At 29.1% G+C, this 20,151-nt stretch overlaps 1 protein-coding gene across 5 annotated transcripts; it reads left to right on the top strand.

Moving 5' to 3' along the window:
* Nucleotides 1-14,960: 14,960 nt before the first annotated feature.
* Nucleotides 14,961-20,004, top strand: LOC129313311 (G-type lectin S-receptor-like serine/threonine-protein kinase At4g03230). 5 transcript variants are annotated; one of them, XM_054956270.1, is made up of 8 exons: nt 14,962-16,457; nt 16,553-17,023; nt 18,165-18,281; nt 18,401-18,606; nt 18,683-18,893; nt 18,977-19,214; nt 19,310-19,379; nt 19,542-20,004. In XM_054956270.1, exons 1-8 carry the CDS (start codon nt 15,161-15,163, stop codon nt 19,845-19,847), a joined length of 2,916 nt encoding a protein of 971 aa, XP_054812245.1. In that variant the 5' UTR covers nt 14,962-15,160; the 3' UTR covers nt 19,848-20,004. The 5 variants fall into 5 exon arrangements, 4 of the variants coding, with proteins under 4 accessions (XP_054812246.1, XP_054812245.1, XP_054812247.1 ...); XM_054956269.1 differs by having other exon boundaries at nt 14,963-16,457; nt 19,310-19,460; XM_054956271.1 differs by lacking the exon at nt 18,977-19,214 and having other exon boundaries at nt 14,961-16,457; nt 19,542-19,720.
* The last annotated feature ends 147 nt before the right edge of the window (nt 20,005-20,151 follow it).

The raw sequence follows: 20,151 nt of genomic DNA, 5'->3' as shown, positions 1-20,151 counted from the left end.
GAAGACTTGTGAGTGAATATAAAAATTTACTTTTCTCTCTAAAATCTTTTCATATTTGAAAAGAGAAATCAGAAATAAAAATATGTGAGTCTCACGTATTATATTCCTCCAAATTTATTCTTCCTCTTATTTTTCTCACTTTATCCAAACAAAAAAAAAAGTTATTTTTTTTACACCTCTTTCTTCTCCTTGCTTTTCTCTTTTGCTAGCCCTAATACGGTTACAAAAGGTCATTTTGAACCTCATTCAATTCAGAAAACTTAACAAAATGAAATGATTTAAAATGGCAAGGTATGATGGGTAACTAGTGAGACTATGAAAACTACAATTTCACGCAGCCTTCACACCTTTTGTAGCTGAGGAAGTGTTAATTGTCTGATTGTAAATAGACCTTAAAGGATATACAAAGTCTCTCGTTGAATAAAATTAAATTTAATAATTAATATTAAATAAAAAGAATACATACAAGTTTCATATAAGGAAATTCACTACTATAGGATTATTTTATTAATGGCCTTAGTTCAATTACTAATAAATCTTGAAATAGTTCATTTTTTATATGAAATTTTAATGTAATTCCCCCAAATAAAAAAGGAAGAATAATATTTTTTATCATTTTAAATATTTTTTTTCTAATTTCTATTTTTCTTCCCATACAAGGATGAATTATTTTAATTTTTATTATTGTGTATTCATAAGCCATGCTTGATTGAATCGAAGACCTTGTTAGTAAACCGGACTCAAGCCACGCCATAGATTATGGGACATTATGTGATGGAATTGGGTGTTGTAATTGGGCTTTGCAGTTTGCACGAAGTCTTGGATATGATAGTGTCATGGAAACGGAAATTTCAGCCATCAAGGTTGGGATGGGCTCCAGATCTGTAAAACAAAAGGGTTACAAGAAAATCCAAATCTCTTCGGATTCCATGGAAGCGATTGCTTCCGTTTATAGGAGAGATACCACCCGTCACATCGCAAAGGAGGATAGAGTTGAAAATAAAAATTGAGTTTAAAAGTTTTATTTAAATAAAAATTCAGACTTTATAAATTAATTTTTTTTAAAGTAACTGAGCTTTCAAGTCCAACACTAATAAATCCTATAAAAAAGGGCTTAAGATCGAGCAGCTCTTAAAACGTTGTTATATTATTATTAATTTTTTTTTGATAGAACACGTATTTAAAATCAAGAAGGACTTGCTCACCTGAAGCTCCTGCACACTTTATATTATTATTAATTTTACTTTATTTTAAAATTAATTTAATATAATTTAATAAATATTAGTGTATAATATAAAATTTTTAATATTTTTTATTTTTTTATAATTATTATATTTGTGTATTTATAAAAATAAATTTTTTTAATCAATTAAATTTTTTTACTAGACTTCTAAATATGTGTTGTTTAATCTCCAGAAAATTATAAATTTATTTTAATTTTAAAATATTTTAATTACTTTATAATGTAATTTTATTTTAAATTTTTTAAAATAAAACTTAAGGGTCAACCTTAAACTCTTTAAATAAAAATTAAATTTTAAAAAAAGAATGAAAAAATGAAAAATCCAACCCAGGCTCATAAGAATCGAGAGCCCGTCTGTTTTTCAACTGTAATCAAGGGGGTCCAAGTGATCAGAAGTTCAGGACTCCCCTCGTGGAAGTTTGGGGAGCCGAAGTAACTCACTGGACACGACTGCACGAGACTCCCCGCAATTTATATCTAAATTGCATTACACTGGACAACACTCGCCGCATATTTTTGTTAAATCCCCTGATAGGATCCAGCAGCTTCTGTTGCTCGATTTTGGCCTGAGGCCTCCATGCCTTACTCTTAGACCTTTTATTTCTCAAGCTATCTTGTACTATTTTAGGTCTTATGTATTCAAAAAAAAACAGAAAGAAAAAAAAAACTAATATTTGGCTGTTATAAAATAATTTAAAACTTAATTGCTTTACTTTATATACTTAATATATTTAAGATAAATAAATTTTACTGTGTTAATAATATTAATAACAAGAATTTGTTATAAAATAAATAATTTATAAAAAATTTACAAGTCTTGATTTAATTAAAAGCAAATATCTCAAATATATAGAAATAGTAAATAAGTTTTTTTAAAAAAAAATATTATGATCCCAGGAGCATTAAATATCTTTTCTCACACACCACTAATCTAATTACAAAGCATAATGTCCCTTCCAAAAGATGGAAACGATAATGACTCCGAAGTGGGCGGCGGCACAATAACTCAAACGTACTATAATTAACTGGAGGGTGATAGTAAATACAAACCCTCAAAAAATATCAAGTATTTTTTACGACTGAACTTTGAGAAACTTACAATTTTAAAGTCTTTATATTATTTTTTTTAAAGGTTTTCAATTATATATGATTCTCCTTGACTAAGATGGACGTGGTAACAGTTAAAAAAACAAAACAACGAAATCACTGGGACTTATATAATTTTTGTCACAATCAAGATGTTTTTTGTTGAATCTTCGAGATTTTATGATATTTAAATGTAAATGAATCTTGTAATGTTTAATTATATCGCAAGATGCCTTTGCCCAATTCTCCTGAAATTATATTTGAAAGAATCTCACCTAAGGCTTCCAAGGAAGAAAACATTACAAATAGGGCCCAATACATTTTGAAATTATTCTATAGGCTTAAAGGTTTTTTTAACAAATAAGTTTTGAGAAAAAAAGATACAATTGTCTTAGTGAGGCAAAAAAATTTTACATTTACTATAAATAAATAATTACCTGTTGCATGTAAATTTAAAGTTGAAATTTGTGAGCATTTAGTTATAAAAATCTAAACTTGTTATGAAAAAAGAATTTCAATATCAATGAACAATTATTTATTAATATGTGAATATAAATTTGTGAGTTGGTGAAAATGTAGTTGAAAAAAATTTAAACTTACTATCGATGAACCTTGTCTTTAAATATATAAAATTATAAATTCTAAACCTTGACTTATGAATAGATGACCATGTATTTGTAAATATTTAAAGTTTAAATTGTAAATTTATTAAATTGGCTAAGACGAACACGTTAACTCTAAACAAAATTTCATTCATAATAGATAATTACCTATTAATATGTAAACTTAGAGTTGTGAATTCGTCAACATGCAATTGTAAAAATTTAAACTTGTACTTGTTGTCTTTTCTCATAGAGGATTATTGTGTCTTTTCCCCCTAAAACATATTTGCCAAAAAAAAAAATCGTTGGACAAGTAAAATACTTTTAGAATACTCCTTCAATCCTATATATATTAATTACTTTTTAGAAGCATAATCTGATTCACTTTGTAAGTCATTAATTGATGAGATTGTTTTGTTTGAAATTGAAATTTCCAAACTATCTTTAAAAAGTAAGAGCAAGACGGATAAAAAAATTAATATTATATTGTTCATTTATCTTTTAATTTTACTTGAAATTTATATTTAAAATTTTAATTATTTTATTTTTATATTTTTATTATATTAATATTAATAAAATTGATAAAAATAATTTATAAAAAAATTGAGAGGAGTATATTGGATGGCCGGATGAGATTCTCCCATTATATTATTCTTGGTGCAAAATTTCTCTGCCCTGAGACACGAATAAACATATGCATGTCATGCATGTTATGTACCACAAAAAAAAAAAAAACGCATGCATGTCACGGGAATCAGGCAAAAGACAAAGATCATCGAAAAGTTGAACAAATCATAACTGATATGGGCTTCTATCAAGAATGAATATTTTAAATAACAATAGACTTTGATTTGAGTCTAAATGGCATCCTCCAAAGGAAGGATGGTAGGCTTGATGTTGACGGTTCTATTAACTCTCTCGGAGTTGCAACTTGTGGTGGAGTCATCCACGATGAAAAAGGAAATTAGATTATCGATTTCTCTAAATTTCTTGGATATCAACCCTGTACTACAGCTGAATTATCAGCATTTTAGAAGGTCTTTAGATTGGTTGGAATGCTAACCTTACCAAGATTAACTTATACACTGACTTTATGGAAGCCTTTTCTCTTATTCAACATAATTTCTCTGATAGCCATCCTTTGCGGCAACCATCAAGAAAATAAGGGAGCTTATTATAAGAAGCTGGATGATTACTTTTGACCACGTTTTTAGAGAGGCAAACAATTGTGCTGATATGCTCGCACGGGAATCTTTGCATGACCACTACGATCTCTCTATCTATAATATTCCGCTTATGGGATGTAGGAATATTTTAGACTCTGATATGTCTGACTTTTGTAACCCTTACACGGTTTTGTCCGTGTCTTTTCATTCAAAAAAAAAAGAAGACGACGACCAAGTGAGCGAGCAGTGGCGGGACCTTGAGGGCACTGCCCAGACTTTGCCTGCCAAGTGCCAACTGCCAACTACCAAGTCCCCCGTCCACCTTGAATTGTATTTTTCAGATAGAATGACAAGTCAAAACTTATAAGAATATTATTTTTAAATTAAAAATTTTAATACTAAAATACTATAAAAATAGTATTAAAATTTGATAACATTAATATTTAAAAAATATTAATTTAAAGTAATATTTTTACAAGATCTTATTTATCATTATCCTTTTTTTCTAAGTCACCTCTTTGAATTGTATTCTCTATAGTAAATAAATAATGCTTTTTTCATTTTAAATTATAAGATAATTTAATATAAGATCACATATATTAATAAAATACAAGAATAACACTTTCTAAATTTATTTTTAAAAATAAAATTATAATTTTTAAGAATGCATGCACACACTTAATCATTACTCTCTTTTTTTTATTTGTTAGAGAAATTATCACTTTTGATTTGTATTTTTTATAAGTAGAATCACATATCTCAATAAAAAATTGTCATAAATTTTTTAAATTACTCCTGATATTTATATTAATTAAAAATAATTAATACATACTTATATTGATTAATACAGGCTTTAGTCTAATTTTTTAAATTTTAGGTATAATTATTATAGTTAATTAATTTTCTTAAATTATGTGAATATCATTTCAATTCTCTCTTCACTTGAAGTGTAATGTTAAAAAAATATACTCCCTCTATTTAAAAATATAAAATATTTTTAACTGAATCTCACCCCTCAATAAAATTCTCACCTACTTTCAAAATAACTCTATCTTTTTTATTTTACCTCTATTAACTATCCCATAATAAATATAAAATTACTATCAATAGGGCACTTTAAAAAAAAAGGTAATAATTACACCTTAAAAGACTAAAAATACCTTATATTTTTGAACATTTAACTTCTCAAAAAATATTTTATATTTTTTAATAGAGAGATTAATTAATAAAATTTTATTTTTCTCAAATTGTCTTATAATTTAGAGTTGAGAGAGTAACATTTATATAAATTACACTCCCTCCCAATTTTATTCGTAAAACATTTTTAATTGAAGAGTTAAGCAATGTTATCAAAATTAGTTGATAATCTTAATTTTAAAAAATTAATCTAACGTTTCGAAATCATACTTAATTAAATAATATATGAGGTTCTCTCTCTTTTACATATATAATAAAAAATCTTACTTTTAATGAAGAGTTTAAGAAAAAAATCATAAATGCTTCAAATATTTTGTAAAAAGACTCGTATTAAGGAATATAAATGATTTATAGACAGTGTCTTATGCTTAGGATTTAGGATAGAGATAAAATATTTTTTCTCCCCATATCTCTATTGACCTGTAAGAAATTTAACTTGCTGGTAAAAAATACTAAGAAATTTTACTCATCGTGGGGCAAAATAAAAGTCATCTTTCTTTTGACGCGTGAAGATTTTTGATCTTACATGAGTCCATATTATTGAATCCATCATAATTTGGCAGGTTACGTAATTTGCCAGCTGTTGACATCACTGAAATTTTATGCTGCAAATGGGAGAGCAAAGGTTTATTTAAAACTATTTTTATTTTATTCATGACGTTTTGTAAATATATTTTGAAAATAAAATAATAATAAAAACATATGTTTCTTATATTGTTTATTGTTCTCCAGAAATTAAACGAGAAATTCACATTGCTAAAATTTTGATGTGAACAGATTAGGATTAAAGGAAAAAAATAGAAAGAAAATCTATTTTATAAAATATTTGAATGGTTGAAATTTATTCTAACAAGGGAAGTGTGAAGTGGGGAGGAAGCTTAAAGTCGATATAATTTGGGGACAAAATCATGCCACACTTCATTGATATTTTTATTGAATTTTTTCGTGAAATTAAAATATTAACAAAAAATATATTTTTTTGCGGGCTAGGAAAATTATTGAAATTTGATGGTGGATCTAACGTATCATATAATTTTTGGTTTAGAAATAAATGGCATATTGAGACGTACTTATTTTTAGCCAAAAAAAAAAAAGATTCTAAACAACAAAGAGTATGAGTAAAAATCGAGCAAACCTAAAAAAAAAAAAAAGATTTAAAAGGGAAAGATATCGATGGGTAACGAGTGAGACTAGGAAAACTAACACTTCGTCGCTGGAGAGGCATTGGACCTCACAGTGAGCTCGAAAAAGAAAACATTATCAAATTGGGAGGCACTGGACTTCACACTTTTTGGGCAACGAATGGCTTGGTCTGTATAGAGAAAAAAGGGGGAAAAAAAAGAGAAATGAGAAAATTATGAGCATTTTTTTTTTCAAGAATAATAATTTTTTTTCACTATTTTTAAAGAATTTTCCCTTCTAATTTCCCCCCTCATTTTTTTCCTGCTCGATGATGAGTTATTTTAATTTTTATTGTTGTGCATTGATAACTCATGTTTGACTGATTCAAAATCCTTGTTATTAAACCGAACTCAATCACGCCGTGTGTTATAGGACATTATGTGATCGAATTGGGTTATTTACTCTTTTGGCTTCGGAGTTTGCCCAAGGTCACTGCAAAATTACATCAAGGTCCGTACAAATGGCTCAGCAACCCGATCAGTCTAATCTTGCCTGAGCTAATAGGGTATGGCATGGAGTTAAAAAATGAGTTTACTTTGCGGCTGGTTGGGTTAAAAAATTAATTTTTTTAAATGTCCTAGGCAAGTTCAACTTGCAAAATTAAGAGATTAAACAGGCTAGCTTTGAAAAAAAAAATTAATCTTTTCAATTGCAATGTATCATCTTATAAATCTACAATTATAACAATATTTTTTAAATTTATAATTTATAACTTTTAAATATATTTTTTATATTTCAATGATAATATAAATCTTTCTTACAATTTATAAATGAAATTTCTGCTACAGTCTGTGAATTTATGATTTATAAGTTTTTTTAAAAATATTTTAAATATTCATTATTTGTTGATCTTGGAATATCTATTGATTGAAATTACGAATATGAATTTGTTGAAAAAGTTAATATGGGTTTATGTCTAGATATTCTTTCTCAATGGAAAAGATAATTTTGGGAGAGAAGATGATTAATATTAAAAATTTAGCAAAATATTTTTAATATTTTGGTTTCCTTTTTCTATTTAATACATAATCCATGAAAACCAAGTAAAAATAATATCAAAATTACATTTAAATATTTTGTGATACTGAAAATATTTTTAATTGTTATGAGTATTATATGATTATATGAGTAGATGTTTGTAACTTCTAATACTTAGGATTCTTCATTTTTCATAACCTTCTAATGGATGACTTATGAGGAGTTTTCTCATGGTTAATGCCTTATAACTTTCAAAAATTACATGCTATACTATTATATTTTCTTTATTCCTTTATAACATTAGGGTTAGATTTTAATAATTGAAGGCCTAGATAGAGGCCATATACAAAGCATTAGATCTCTAAGTGAATAAAATGTCTCGTTTCCTTTTCCAATTTTTCTTATCTTGTTATTCCTTTTCCTTACTAATTTTCTCTTTATTTCATAGTATAATTATTTTTCCTTTATCAATTTCATCTTTATTTCTTTTTTTTTCTCAATTTTATTTGTATTATTCAAATTTACTTTCAATAGGATATCCAAGTCAAAAAGGTTTGGATTCTAAATTTTTTTAAGTGCAATGGCCTTTTAAGAATGCATAACAGGCCATTTTAGATTTTTATTGGCATTAGAAAAATTGGATTTGATGCAATGGCCTTGGCCAAAATAACTTGAGTTTATTTAAGACTAGTAATAAAATAAAGCCTATTATGTGGGATTTATCAAATAAGATTTAGAGGAGTGATTTAATTTGAATACATACATACATACACATATATATGATATGATATGTTGATTATAAACTTTAAATCATTCCAAGCCAAAAAAAAAAGAAAATCAAAATTACATTTTGTGAATTGACCTTAGCCCACTAGTGTGCAGGTTGGATTAAGTTTTTTTAATCCCTGGTAGGTTAGCTCAACCTAACCTACACAAACCCTCATTTGTATAGGCTAATTCGCTAGTTAGTTTATAACTCGTTTGCCTAACTATAGCCTAGCACTTTGCTAGGAGAAGTTGGCTAGCCCCAACTTAAAAAAATATTTGTATTTTGTTTTTCATCAATTTTTTTGTAAAATTTAATTATTTTATAGTGTTATTTCACTTAATATTTTAATATTTTTATGTGTTATGTTACTTTTATGTCCGGATATTTTTTATGATCTCAATTTCCTAATATTTTTAAAAATTGAAGTTTTTAACTCTATGTCATATGAAAATAATGAATAATTGTTAATTATATATAATGTAAAAAAATTAATACTTTAAATTCTAATATTTGTTTTATAAAAAAGCTATTGTAAGTAATTATAATTATATTTTTTGTAGAGCCAGCCATTCGAGTGGCTCAAGCTTAATTCGAATCGAACTTAAAATACCCAAACATGTAAAAAAAGCTCATATATATAAGCCCAACCCTAACCTCTTGGGTTTTCAGGCTGGCTAGAACACTTGAATTATTAAATATTATATTATTTTATTTTTACCTAATTTTAATTTTTTTAAAAAATTATATTTTCAATTTGTCTCTTATTTTATGAATAATAAAAAATAAATTTAAATATTCGGGCTTAGCTTAAATTTTTTCGGGAGAATCAAATAAGCTTAAAGTAAATAAAATTTTTTAAACTCTTAAATTTGGCCTTAAGCTTTTTTTAGTTTATTTGAGTTATCTAGTTGAGCTTGGCCTAAATTACTACATCTAATATTTTGCTAGTTAATAAAATTATTTTCATATTTTGTTAAAAAATTTAAGTTAGGGCCAAAACCAAGCTAAGATGTTTTCAGTCGAATCTTCAAATATTCTCTCAAAAGCTGAAAGCTAATTTATGGTATTAGTTGTCAATGAATTTTTTGATACACAATTGTGTTTGTGAGTTAGGGCGGAAAAAAATTGTGTGACGAGCAACCTAATCCTAATTCTCCCAAAATTATCACGTTTTACGAGATTGTCCTAGCTCAAGGTCTCTCTGGACTAATATAGTGGACCTAGAGAAACGAGATGATTTCTTTAACTTCATGAAAGAAGCTTATATCAAGCGCAACCTTAAGTGGAAGGGTAACAGTGCTTTTGTGGACAGGCTAGCTTTATTCACTGTTGTGCGCTGGCTTATCTGGAAGAGGAGAAATGAAAGAGTTTTTGAAGGAAAATTCAAGTTTAACAAAGCCCTTTGAGCAAAAGCCAATGGTATTTACAAGTCTTTGACTGGTGCTAGAAGGAAGGCGTCGGGTATAAATTGGAGCGGGGCAATTCGGCAATAACTATTAGACGTGGACTTCACTAGAGCATGATTGGGTCTCAATTTGTGTTGATGGAGCTTACTCTGATACATAGAGTCAAGAATAAAAGCTGGACTTGAATGACTGTCAGTTTAAACCTGTTTTTATAGGAATTTGGGTTTTAAAAAAATGACATTTTTTAAAGAAATTAAGTTTTTAAGTTTGGCCCTGATAGGCCCTGAAAAAAAGGCTCGGGTGACTTCTTTAGACTCGTTTTTATTTTTTCTTAAACTTTAGAATATATGTTTATACTTTAAACTTACAATTTTTATTATTTATTTTTAATTTTTAAACATTATAATTTGTATTTTTAAAAACATATGAAATATTATAATTAAAAATTTAATTTTTAAAAATTCAAAAAAAAAAGCGCTTACGGGCCTGACCCTGAACTTTATATATAAAAGGGTCGGGTTTTAAAAAGTAAAATATTTTAAAAAAATCAAGCTTAAAAGCTTGAACTTGGCCAAACTCATCTGGGTTAGGTTCGTTTGTTTTTCAACTCTAATAAGAAAGTCAGGATGTGGAGGGATAGTTAGGGACCGCACAGAAAATTTTTTGGTAGGATTTATCCATAGCATGAACGAAGGAGATAGTCTTTTGTCAGAACTCTTGGGAATTCTCCACGGCCTACACTTTGTTTGGGAGATGGGCTTTCGAAATGTGAAACTCCAATTGAACTCCGCGGAAGCCATAAGATTAAGTTCATGCACAGACATTAGCGCTAATCCTAATAAAGACATTCTAGCAGAGATCGTTAATCTTAGGAGGCGAGATTGGACCTTGCAACTTTCACACTTCCCGCGTACTGCAAACGCAGCTACCCACCATCTTGCTCAACAAGTTCTGGTCATGTAGCGCGGTTTTTATACTATTAGTTTACCCTCAGATTGTCTTTTTCGTTTATTGAACAAGGGCATGCCTGGTGCCAGGGCTTGATTTAAGCTCTTGTATTATATTAAAAAAAAAAAATCTCCCAATATTATATTATTCTTGGTACAAAATTTCTCTATCACAATGACGCGAGAATCGAGCTAGGAACAAAAGACGAAGATCACGAAAACGAAGAGTAGAAAAGAAAGCGAAGACCAAGGGCCAGGCGGACCCAGTGAGGAATGGCCAGACCTTGAGTCAACGATCTTGGCCTTGCTTACCAAACGCCAACCAACCCGTCCTTTATTTGAATTGTATTGTTTTTCTTTTTATTTTAAGCCACCTCTTTGAATTGTATCCTCTATTGTAAATTAGTGCATAAATACTAACATTTTTATAAATTACACTCCCTCCCAATTTTATTTATTAAAAATTTTTAATCGATGAGTTAAGTAAAGGTATTAGACTTAGTTGATCATCTTAATTTGTAAAAACTTATCATGGCGTTTCAAGATTATACATACTTAATTAATTGAATAAATGTATAAGGTTCTCTGTTTTTTTGACATGTAAAGTAAAAGGTCAAAAAATTCACACATGGTTCAAATATTTTGTTTGCAGTGCAGAATGCATAGAAAAACGCGGAGGAGATCATGATGGGATTCATCATCAGAGCACTGAGAGAAGCGCTGCAGCCGATCCTAACAATCACAAACAGGAGTGTGCAGGAAAGAGAATCCCAATTCGAAGACAACCATTTTTAATTATGTGCAAGGCATTCTTCGCACCAGAATATATTTTTTTCAGTATAACATCTACATTGTAATCAGGTGTGGAGACAAGAGGATGAGCAGAGGTTATAGCTCCCTAACATTTTAATTTATTTTAATAAAATGTAAGAATTATATATTTTTAATTTTTTAAGTTAATACATTATAGAAGCTTTAAAATACTAAATAGAATTTTCATTTCAATTTTATAATAGTACAACTGTTGTAATAGTTTAAGGATATAGTTATTACAAAATTTACTTATTTTCAACAAGATAACATTATAATTGCTCTTAAAACATTGATATCATTTTATTTTACTTTTATTTTATATTTTAAAAAATATAAGAATTATTACTATCAAACTTTATAAAGCATAGCAACAAAAATTTTCAAAATATATTAAATAAATATTATATCAATTGACAAAATTAAATGATAAATTCAATAGGTAAGTAATAGAATTTTTTTATATTGAACAGAATTTTAAATCCTAAAAGTGTATTTAAATTAATTATTTAATGTTTATAGAGAAGATAAAATTTTTGTCAATTTAATGACAGTTTATATTAAAAATAAAATTTTTAAAAATTTTATCATAAATATAATAATTAATTGTTCTCATGCCATAAAAAAATTAATGAACAAAATTTTAAAAATGAAGATATATATTTATTTTTATTATATATATGTGTGTGTAAAATTAAATATAAATTTATAAATTAATATATTTATTTCATATTAGTGTTATATATAAATTTAATTTTATTTCAATTATCATGTATGCTTTTTCATTTTGGCTACCAGTAAAATTTTTTGACTCTACCCTTGCTCGTAACCTACGCTAATAGTTTGCCTCTTTATATTGCAATAAATATTTTATCTCCAAATTAATTGCAGAGAAATTTTATTTTATTTTATACTTGTTCTGAATTCTTAGATCTGTTGGATTTGATGATCTATTATTTTCATGATAAACTGGACAAGAGTATCATGCGTCATTCATCGCAAGAAACGTAAACCCTTATATTTAAAGTATTATTTTACATTTATTAAAATAAAAATTTATAAAAATTATAAAAAAATTTGTTTATCGTCAATCTGATTTAAAATTAATTTGAAGGGTCTAATTTAATTTTAAATTTTTATAATTTTTATATATTGATTATTTACATGTACCTACACAATCTATATTTAAAATTTTTAACTTGTAATTTTTTAAAAAATGCCAGTTTTATATATTTTAATTTTAAATAGTATATTTATCAAAATAAAAATTTATACAATTAAATTGAACACTTTAAATTAAATTTAGATCAGATTGATAACAAAAAAATTATAAATTTTTTCATAATATTTTATAATTTTTATAAAATTTTATTGTAATAAATATACTCTCTTTATTAAAAAATATAAAGTATTTTTTAAGGGGTTGGATGTTAAGAAATGTAAGACATTGTATCTTTTAAGGTGTAATTATTATTTTTTTTAAAAAAAATACCCTTATGACTTTATATTTTTTTAAAAGTGAAATACTTTATTAAATACGAATAAATATGAAAGGATATTATTGATTTAAAGATAAGTAATTACTTTATTAGGAATAATATTTAATTAAAAATACTTTATATTTTTTAATGAAAAGAGTAAAATAAAAATCTAAAACAATACTTATTATCTAAATCAAAATCTGAATAGTTCAGATTTAAATTTAAATAATTCAAATTTTATCACATTAATGAGTACCATATGCTCATCAGTGTGACGCTATGATGAGCGTTGAAGTTGAGCACTTATTGTTAGTCCATTAATTTGAAGGATCTAATTTAATTTTTAATTTTTATAATTTTTATATATTGATTATTTACATGTACCTACACAATCTAGATTTAAAATTTTTAACTTGTAATTTTTTAAAAAATGCCAGTTTTACATATTTTAATTTTAAATAGTATATTTATCAAAATAAAAATTTATAAAAAATTTAATATTAAATTGAACACTTTAAATTAAATTTAGATCACATTGATAACAAAAACATTATAAATTTTTTCATAATATTTTATAATTTTTATAAAATTTTATTGTAATAAATATACGCCTTTTATTAAAAATATTTTTTAAGGAATTAGATGTTAAAAAATGTAAGACATTGTAAGTTTTTTAAGGTGTAATTATTATATTTTTTAAAAAAATGCCCTTATGACTTTATATTTTTTTAAAGTGAAACACATTATTAAATACGAATAAATATGAAAGGATATTATTGATTTAAAGATAAATAATTACTTTATTAAAAATAATATTTAATTAAAAATATTTTATATTTTTTAATGAAAGGAGTAAAATAAAAATTTAAAATAATACTTACTATCCAAATCAAAATTTGAATAGTTCAGATTTAAATTTAAATAATTCAAATTTTGTCACATTAATGACTACCATATGCTCATCAGTGTGATGCTATGATGAGCATTGAAGTTGAGCACTTATTGTTAGTCCATTATTAATGCTTCTGTCTAAAACGGCGTCCGGTCGCGGTGCTCAACAGTGGTACTCATTATAAAAAAGCATTTGAGCCATCCAAATTTTCATCTAAATGGTACAGATTTTTTTAATTTTAATTTTAATTTTATAAAAATAAAATTAATAATTTTTTGATAAATATTTTCTTCATCAATTTTGATAGTATTAATTCAATTTGAGACTCTACGTAATTCAATTCAATATTATAATTTTTATAAATTGATTATCTAAATGTACTTTGGACAAGACAAATTTAATATTAAATTTTTTAATAAGTTTTTATTTTAATAAATATAAAATAAAAATAAAAATTTTAAATCTAGGTCTTGTAGATAAAAATTTAATGTTGAATCTGGACTGTTTAGAGTACATTCAGATAGTTAATTTATAAAAATTATAATATTAAATTGACCCATTCAAATTTAATCAGTACTATCTAGATTGATGATAAATATATTTATCAAAAAATTTATAAATTTTATTTTTATAAAATTAAAATTAAAATTGAAAAAATTTGAACCATCTAGATGAAAATCTGGATGGTTCAGATGCTTTTTTATGATGAGTAATGTGGTGCTCAGCAATACGTAGAGTCTCAAATTGAATTAATACTATCAAAATTGATGATGAAAATATTTATCAAAAAATTATTAATTTTATTTTTATAAAATTAAAATTAAAAAACTAAAAATATTTTTATAAAATGAAAATTAAAATTAAAAAAATCTAAACCATTTAGATAAAAAATGGTCCAAATATTTTTTTATGATGAATACTGCTGAGCACCGAAACTGGACGCGTCTAAAACGTCCCCACCAAGATAAATACAAACGCCACGGACGCAAGACATGGTGGATTTTCACGAGTAAACGAGGCCCGACGACCTTGACTTGCATGCTAGCAATTACATACTCTCTCCACGTCACAAATACTTTATCTACTTCCATAGATTTCTTTTTTTTTTTTGATCTATTTGTTTCATGATACAAGCAAAAGAAGAATCATAATCAAAGTCATATAAAAAACAAAGAAAGATAGATAGAAAGATCAGCTCACCGCCACACAAAAAAAAAAAAAAATCCTTACAAACGAGAGATAGAAGAGGTAACAGGGAGGTAAGACAAAAGTGGCGTAACAATTGTGTTTCAATCTACGCTCTCACATGCGTGTAGCTTGCTTCGATCGGAGTTTCTTACAACGGTAGCCAGAAGAAGGATTAGAAAGTGAATAATCTTCTCTTGTCTCCTGCGTATTAACATGATAACTGTTGTTCTACTTTATGCTTTTTTACTATGGCTTGCTCCGCCCTGCTTAGCTAGATATGTTTTGAAGATCGGTGAAAACTTAATTGACAGTGAACATTCCAAGCTCGTTTCAGTTGGAAAAAGCTTTGAACTGGGTTTCTTCACCCTTGATGCAAGCTCAAACGGCAAATACCTTGGAATAAGGTATCATAGGTTAGAACAACATACAGTTGTCTGGGTTGCTAACAGGGACAATCCCATCCCAGCTTCAAAAGCTGGAAATTTTCAAATTTCCCAAGATGGAAATCTCATTGTATTAGATACAGAGGGGACACGTTATTGGTCTTCCAGAATCAGACCCGGTCATGCATCTTCTATCGCTAACTCGACAGTGAAGCTTATGGATTCTGGGAACTTAATTCTAGGAGACGATCAATTTCAAGTGACCTACTGGCAAAGCTTCGAACACCCGACGGACACATTCCTGGTGGGCATGAAAATGGATAAAGATTTAGTCTTGACTTCTTGGAAAGCTTCTGATGATCCAGGGAGTGGGGACTTCGCATTCGCAATGGGAAAAACAGGGAACAATCCCTATCAAATATACAGAAACCAGACCCAAGTTTACTGGGCAAGCGAAACACATCCAAATTTCGGTCCAGAAGTACTGCTCAGCAAGATAAGTTTTCTGCTGACTAACTTCACTTCAAAAAATGTTACTTTTGCAAATGAAAGCAGGCCAAGTATTTTACGTCCTTCGAATTATGTTAATACAAGGCTAGTGATGAATTATACAGGAGAGATAAGCCTTCTGAAATGGGATGAGCTTGCCCAGGGATGGTCGCTAGAGTGGCATGAACCCGATCACCAGTGCAAGGTATTTAACATCTGCGGGAAATTCCGCAGTTGCAATATCAAGAACAAGCAATTTGTCTGTAAATGTTTGCCTGGATTCTTTCCTGAGTTGGCGCCGGAGGAGAATCAGATTCAGTCTTCTGTGCCTGGAGAAGTATACAAAGGCTGTATCAGGAATAAAACATCATGTGGGGAAAACACGACAACATTCATAGACCTGAAGAAGGTGAAAGTAAGAAACCCAGACAAACAAGTCGACGCAGCGAATGCAACAGAGTGCCAATCTGAGTGCCTTAGTGATTGCCTCCGTTGCACGGCTTATTCATACAATGCATCAAGAAGTGCCGATCGCAGTAGTAACGCGTGTTTCATTTGGACTTCTGTTTTACCTACTCTTCATAAGTCTCCTGATCAGGGCCTTGATCTTTCTGTCTTGGTAAATAAACAAGATATAGGTACTTATAAATCATCACCATATAATCTCAGCAAAAAGATTCTTGCTTTACTTAATCTATTCTGTCTTAGATTGTCTAACACGAAACTGGCACAGAATCAACAGCAAGAACTTGCAAACCTTGCGGTACAGACACAATTCCTTATCCGCTGAGCACTGAGCTAAGTTGTGGGGATCCCGCTTACTTCAATTTCAACTGTGACTTGTCAACCGGGAATGTTAACTTCATGGTGAGAAAAGATAATTATACAGAAAAAGATAGTTATAGAATTAATTACATTGATCCAGTCTCGAGAACGTTCTCTATCCAATTCGGGGATTCGTCTTCTTGCGCTGCTAGCAATCTTGCGAGCCGGCTTGATCCGTCATTTAGTGTGACTAAACAGTGTGATGGTGAAGGCGAGGTAATGATTAGTTGGTTACCCCCACAAGAACCTCCCTGTAATAACTCCCTCGACTGCAATGCTTGGTCTCATTCAACTTGCAATCCTGCCAGATATGGAGTTGGAAGATGCCTCTGTGCTAAAAACTATCGATGGAATGGCAACGATTTAAGCTGTAAGCCAGGTAAAGGCTTTGCACATTCTCCATGCACTGCACCCCTGTTTGTGTGGGTAATGTGAATTACAGAAATGAGCCCTTGCATTGCTTGTAACTTATAGATGTTATGATCAGATAAAATAAAATAAAATAAAAACTTATAAATGTCATGATATGTTAGGCTTTTTATATTATTATCTAGATTCTCCATGTTAGAGTACCTGTATATACTCAAGTGGGAGCTGTTCAAGTGTACCAAGCCATAAAAATGATTTGAGCGTAACCTGGACAGGAATTAGCAAGTAGGGAAGCATTAGGATTTGTGGCCAAAAACAAGGAGGCTTCAAGATTGTTGGGAGTAGGAGATTGATGTGGAGGATCATAACTAGTGATACCTTCTTTGTTGTTAGTATTGAAATTCCTAATTGTCTTGTCTTGCCGAAAATTGATATAATTGAATTCCTAGTTATATGATTAGAGTAACCTTCTTTGTTGTTTGTATTTAAATTCTTTCATATTTGACTATTCCTCTACTTGGTTTGAGCCAAGTGATACGAACTCAGTAAGCATGCCTAATTTCTAGAGTATTTTAGCCTTTTGAGCCAATGACAACCATTCAGTTTAATTTACTGAATATATATAACGCCTAGACGATATAGAAGTAACAAAGGAACGGTACGCTTATGGCAAGCCTCAATTCATAGAGATTTGGCTTCCATACGAGGCTAAGGAATCTAGTGCGCTTTTTTACTTTGGTTTTACAAATATTGAACCTTTCACCATTTTTTATTTAGAGAAGAAACCGTGAACAATAAATGAATGATAGGAATGACTAGATATTGAGGCAATAAATATGTGTCTCTGTGTATAAAAGAATGTCTTGATAGTATTCTCATCAATCTTACAGTATATGCAAGTGTAATAGATGGAGACATAGAAAGTTTAACTACTGTTGACAAGACGCAACTTAATGCTGTCAGGCTAACTATTCTGTACTCAGATTGCTGTCAAGCTTTAATATATTATGATTCTCTAACAGTCCAAAATGCTCGAGAAAATATTATTACTATTATTAGTGCGCCCGCAAATGAAGTACACGTTGGTTTTACAATTTCAATGGCATTCCTCAATATCTTGTGTAGAAGCTAATACATTTCTTTGTCAATAGTGTCTTCAAGAATCAGGTCTAAAATTTTGATATTAGCAGCGATATTTTCAAGCTTGATTTTCTTGGCTTGCGTTGTACCTACTTATCTTTGGAGAAGAAAAGTAGCCTTTAAGCAAGGTAATACATTTTTTGCTTACTAACATCTAAGCATTCAACATGATCTGACTGTTAAGATTATAATCATAAGTCTTAAATTCTATTATGCGTTTATGTTTGCATGTATTATACGTGTTCAGAAAAGGGAAAAATTCAAAGAACAAGGAAGAGCCTACACGACAGTGAGAGATATCTCAAAGATTTGTTGGATGTCGAGAGATTAGAGGAAAACGACAGTGAAGGGATAGAGGTGCCGTATTTGGATTTTGATAGCATCCTGTTAGCCACAGATAACTTCTCAGATGTGAACAAGCTTGGACGTGGGGGTTATGGACCTGTCTACAAGGTGATTGATTTAGTTCCACTTTCTTAATTGATTTCTAAACTACAGACATATACTATATGGATAATTTTTCTTACAGGGCAAGCTTCCAGGAGGTCAAGATATTGCAGTAAAGAGGCTTTCAAGTGTTTCTTCGCAAGGATTGAAGGAATTCAAGAATGAAGTTGTTTTGATATCCAAACTTCAACATCGAAACCTTGTCAGACTTCGGGGCTACTGCATAACTGGAGAAGAAAAGATATTACTTTATGAATACATGTCAAACAAGAGCTTGGACACATTCTTATTTGGTAAGTTACAACGCTTAACTCTCTATAGCTTCAAGCATGACACAAGTTTGATGAAATTAAAGAAAAAGAAAATGTTGGTGCAGATCGTACACAAAGAATGATTTTGGATTGGCCAATGCGATTTGACATAATTCTAGGAGTTGCTAGAGGGATATTATATCTTCACCAAGACTCTAGGTTGAAGGTGATTCATAGAGATTTGAAAACAAGTAATATTCTTTTAAATGAGGATATGCAACCAAAAATTTCAGACTTTGGACTCGCAAAAATATTTGGTAGCAAGGAGACAGAGGCTAATACTGAGAGAATAGTTGGAACTTAGTAAGCTTGATGAGTCTTTACCTTATTGAATATTAATCTTCAAGCATGTTTACAGCAAGAAACATTATGATTTTGTTTTCTTTTACATTTTGTAGTGGATATATGGCTCCAGAGTATGCATTGGATGGACTTTTCTCAATTAAATCAGATGTTTTTAGTTTTGGGGTAATAATGCTTGAAATTATTAGCGGAAGAAAGAACACAGGATTCTTTCAATCCAAGCAAGCTTCCAGCCTACTTGGTTTTGTATGTTTCATCTTGTCCCTCTCTTGGCTTAATGTTCTTTTGCATTATGGTGATTCCCTGTTTATGTGAATGAATATGCAGGCATGGAGACTATGGACAAAGAATAACTTGTTGGATTTGATGGATCAATCTCTAAGTGGAAGTTGCAATGCAAACCAATTTGTTAAGTGTGCACAAGTTAGTCTATTGTGTGTACAAGATGAACCAGGAGACAGACCCACCATGTCACAAGTTTTGATAATGCTTGAAAGTGAGATTGCAAGCCTCCCAACCCCAAAGCAACCAACCTTTTTTATGACCAGTGCCAGGGGCCTTTCAAGCTCTACTTCTTCTAGTAAACCTGAAGGAATTCTTCCAACTGATAGTTCCTATCAAGAGAGTCGGTAGTGCATGATGTGTTCAACGCGCATTGGATTGAATCCTATTAGAAAACCTAAAAGCAACTTTTCATTGAACTTATTGGATATCTGCTCTTGTAAGAGAATGACTATTTGAAGCACTATACATACATATATCAAATAAATGTTATATTCATTTTTTGCTATTCTTCTGATTACTTTTCAGAATGGTAGTTATCTTTATTACACTCCTCATGTTAATGCAATTTGTGATTATATTGATAATTTTAAAAGTGAAACAAGGGAAGTGCTTTGATCTAAGAGGGTGCTGTGATCATCATATTCAATAAATC

This window comes from Prosopis cineraria, unplaced genomic scaffold (genome assembly GCF_029017545.1).
Source record: "Prosopis cineraria cultivar Desert tree isolate PC_DT_omini unplaced genomic scaffold, ASM2901754v1 PC6, whole genome shotgun sequence".
Classification (NCBI taxonomy): domain Eukaryota; kingdom Viridiplantae; phylum Streptophyta; class Magnoliopsida; order Fabales; family Fabaceae; genus Prosopis; species Prosopis cineraria.
This window is presented reverse-complemented; position numbering and strand designations above follow the sequence as displayed.

Excerpts from the sequence above, each read along its gene's own strand:
- LOC129313311 (XM_054956269.1), top strand. The coding sequence starts at position 15,161 with ATGATAACTGTTGTTCTACTTTATGCTTTTTTACTATGGCTTGCTCCG. Across the intron at positions 17,024-18,164 it reads CGATTTAAGCTGTAAGCCAG|TGTCTTCAAGAATCAGGTCT; the intron begins GTAAAGGCTTTG and ends CTTTGTCAATAG. Across the intron at positions 19,215-19,309 it reads GAGAGAATAGTTGGAACTTA|TGGATATATGGCTCCAGAGT; the intron begins GTAAGCTTGATG and ends TACATTTTGTAG.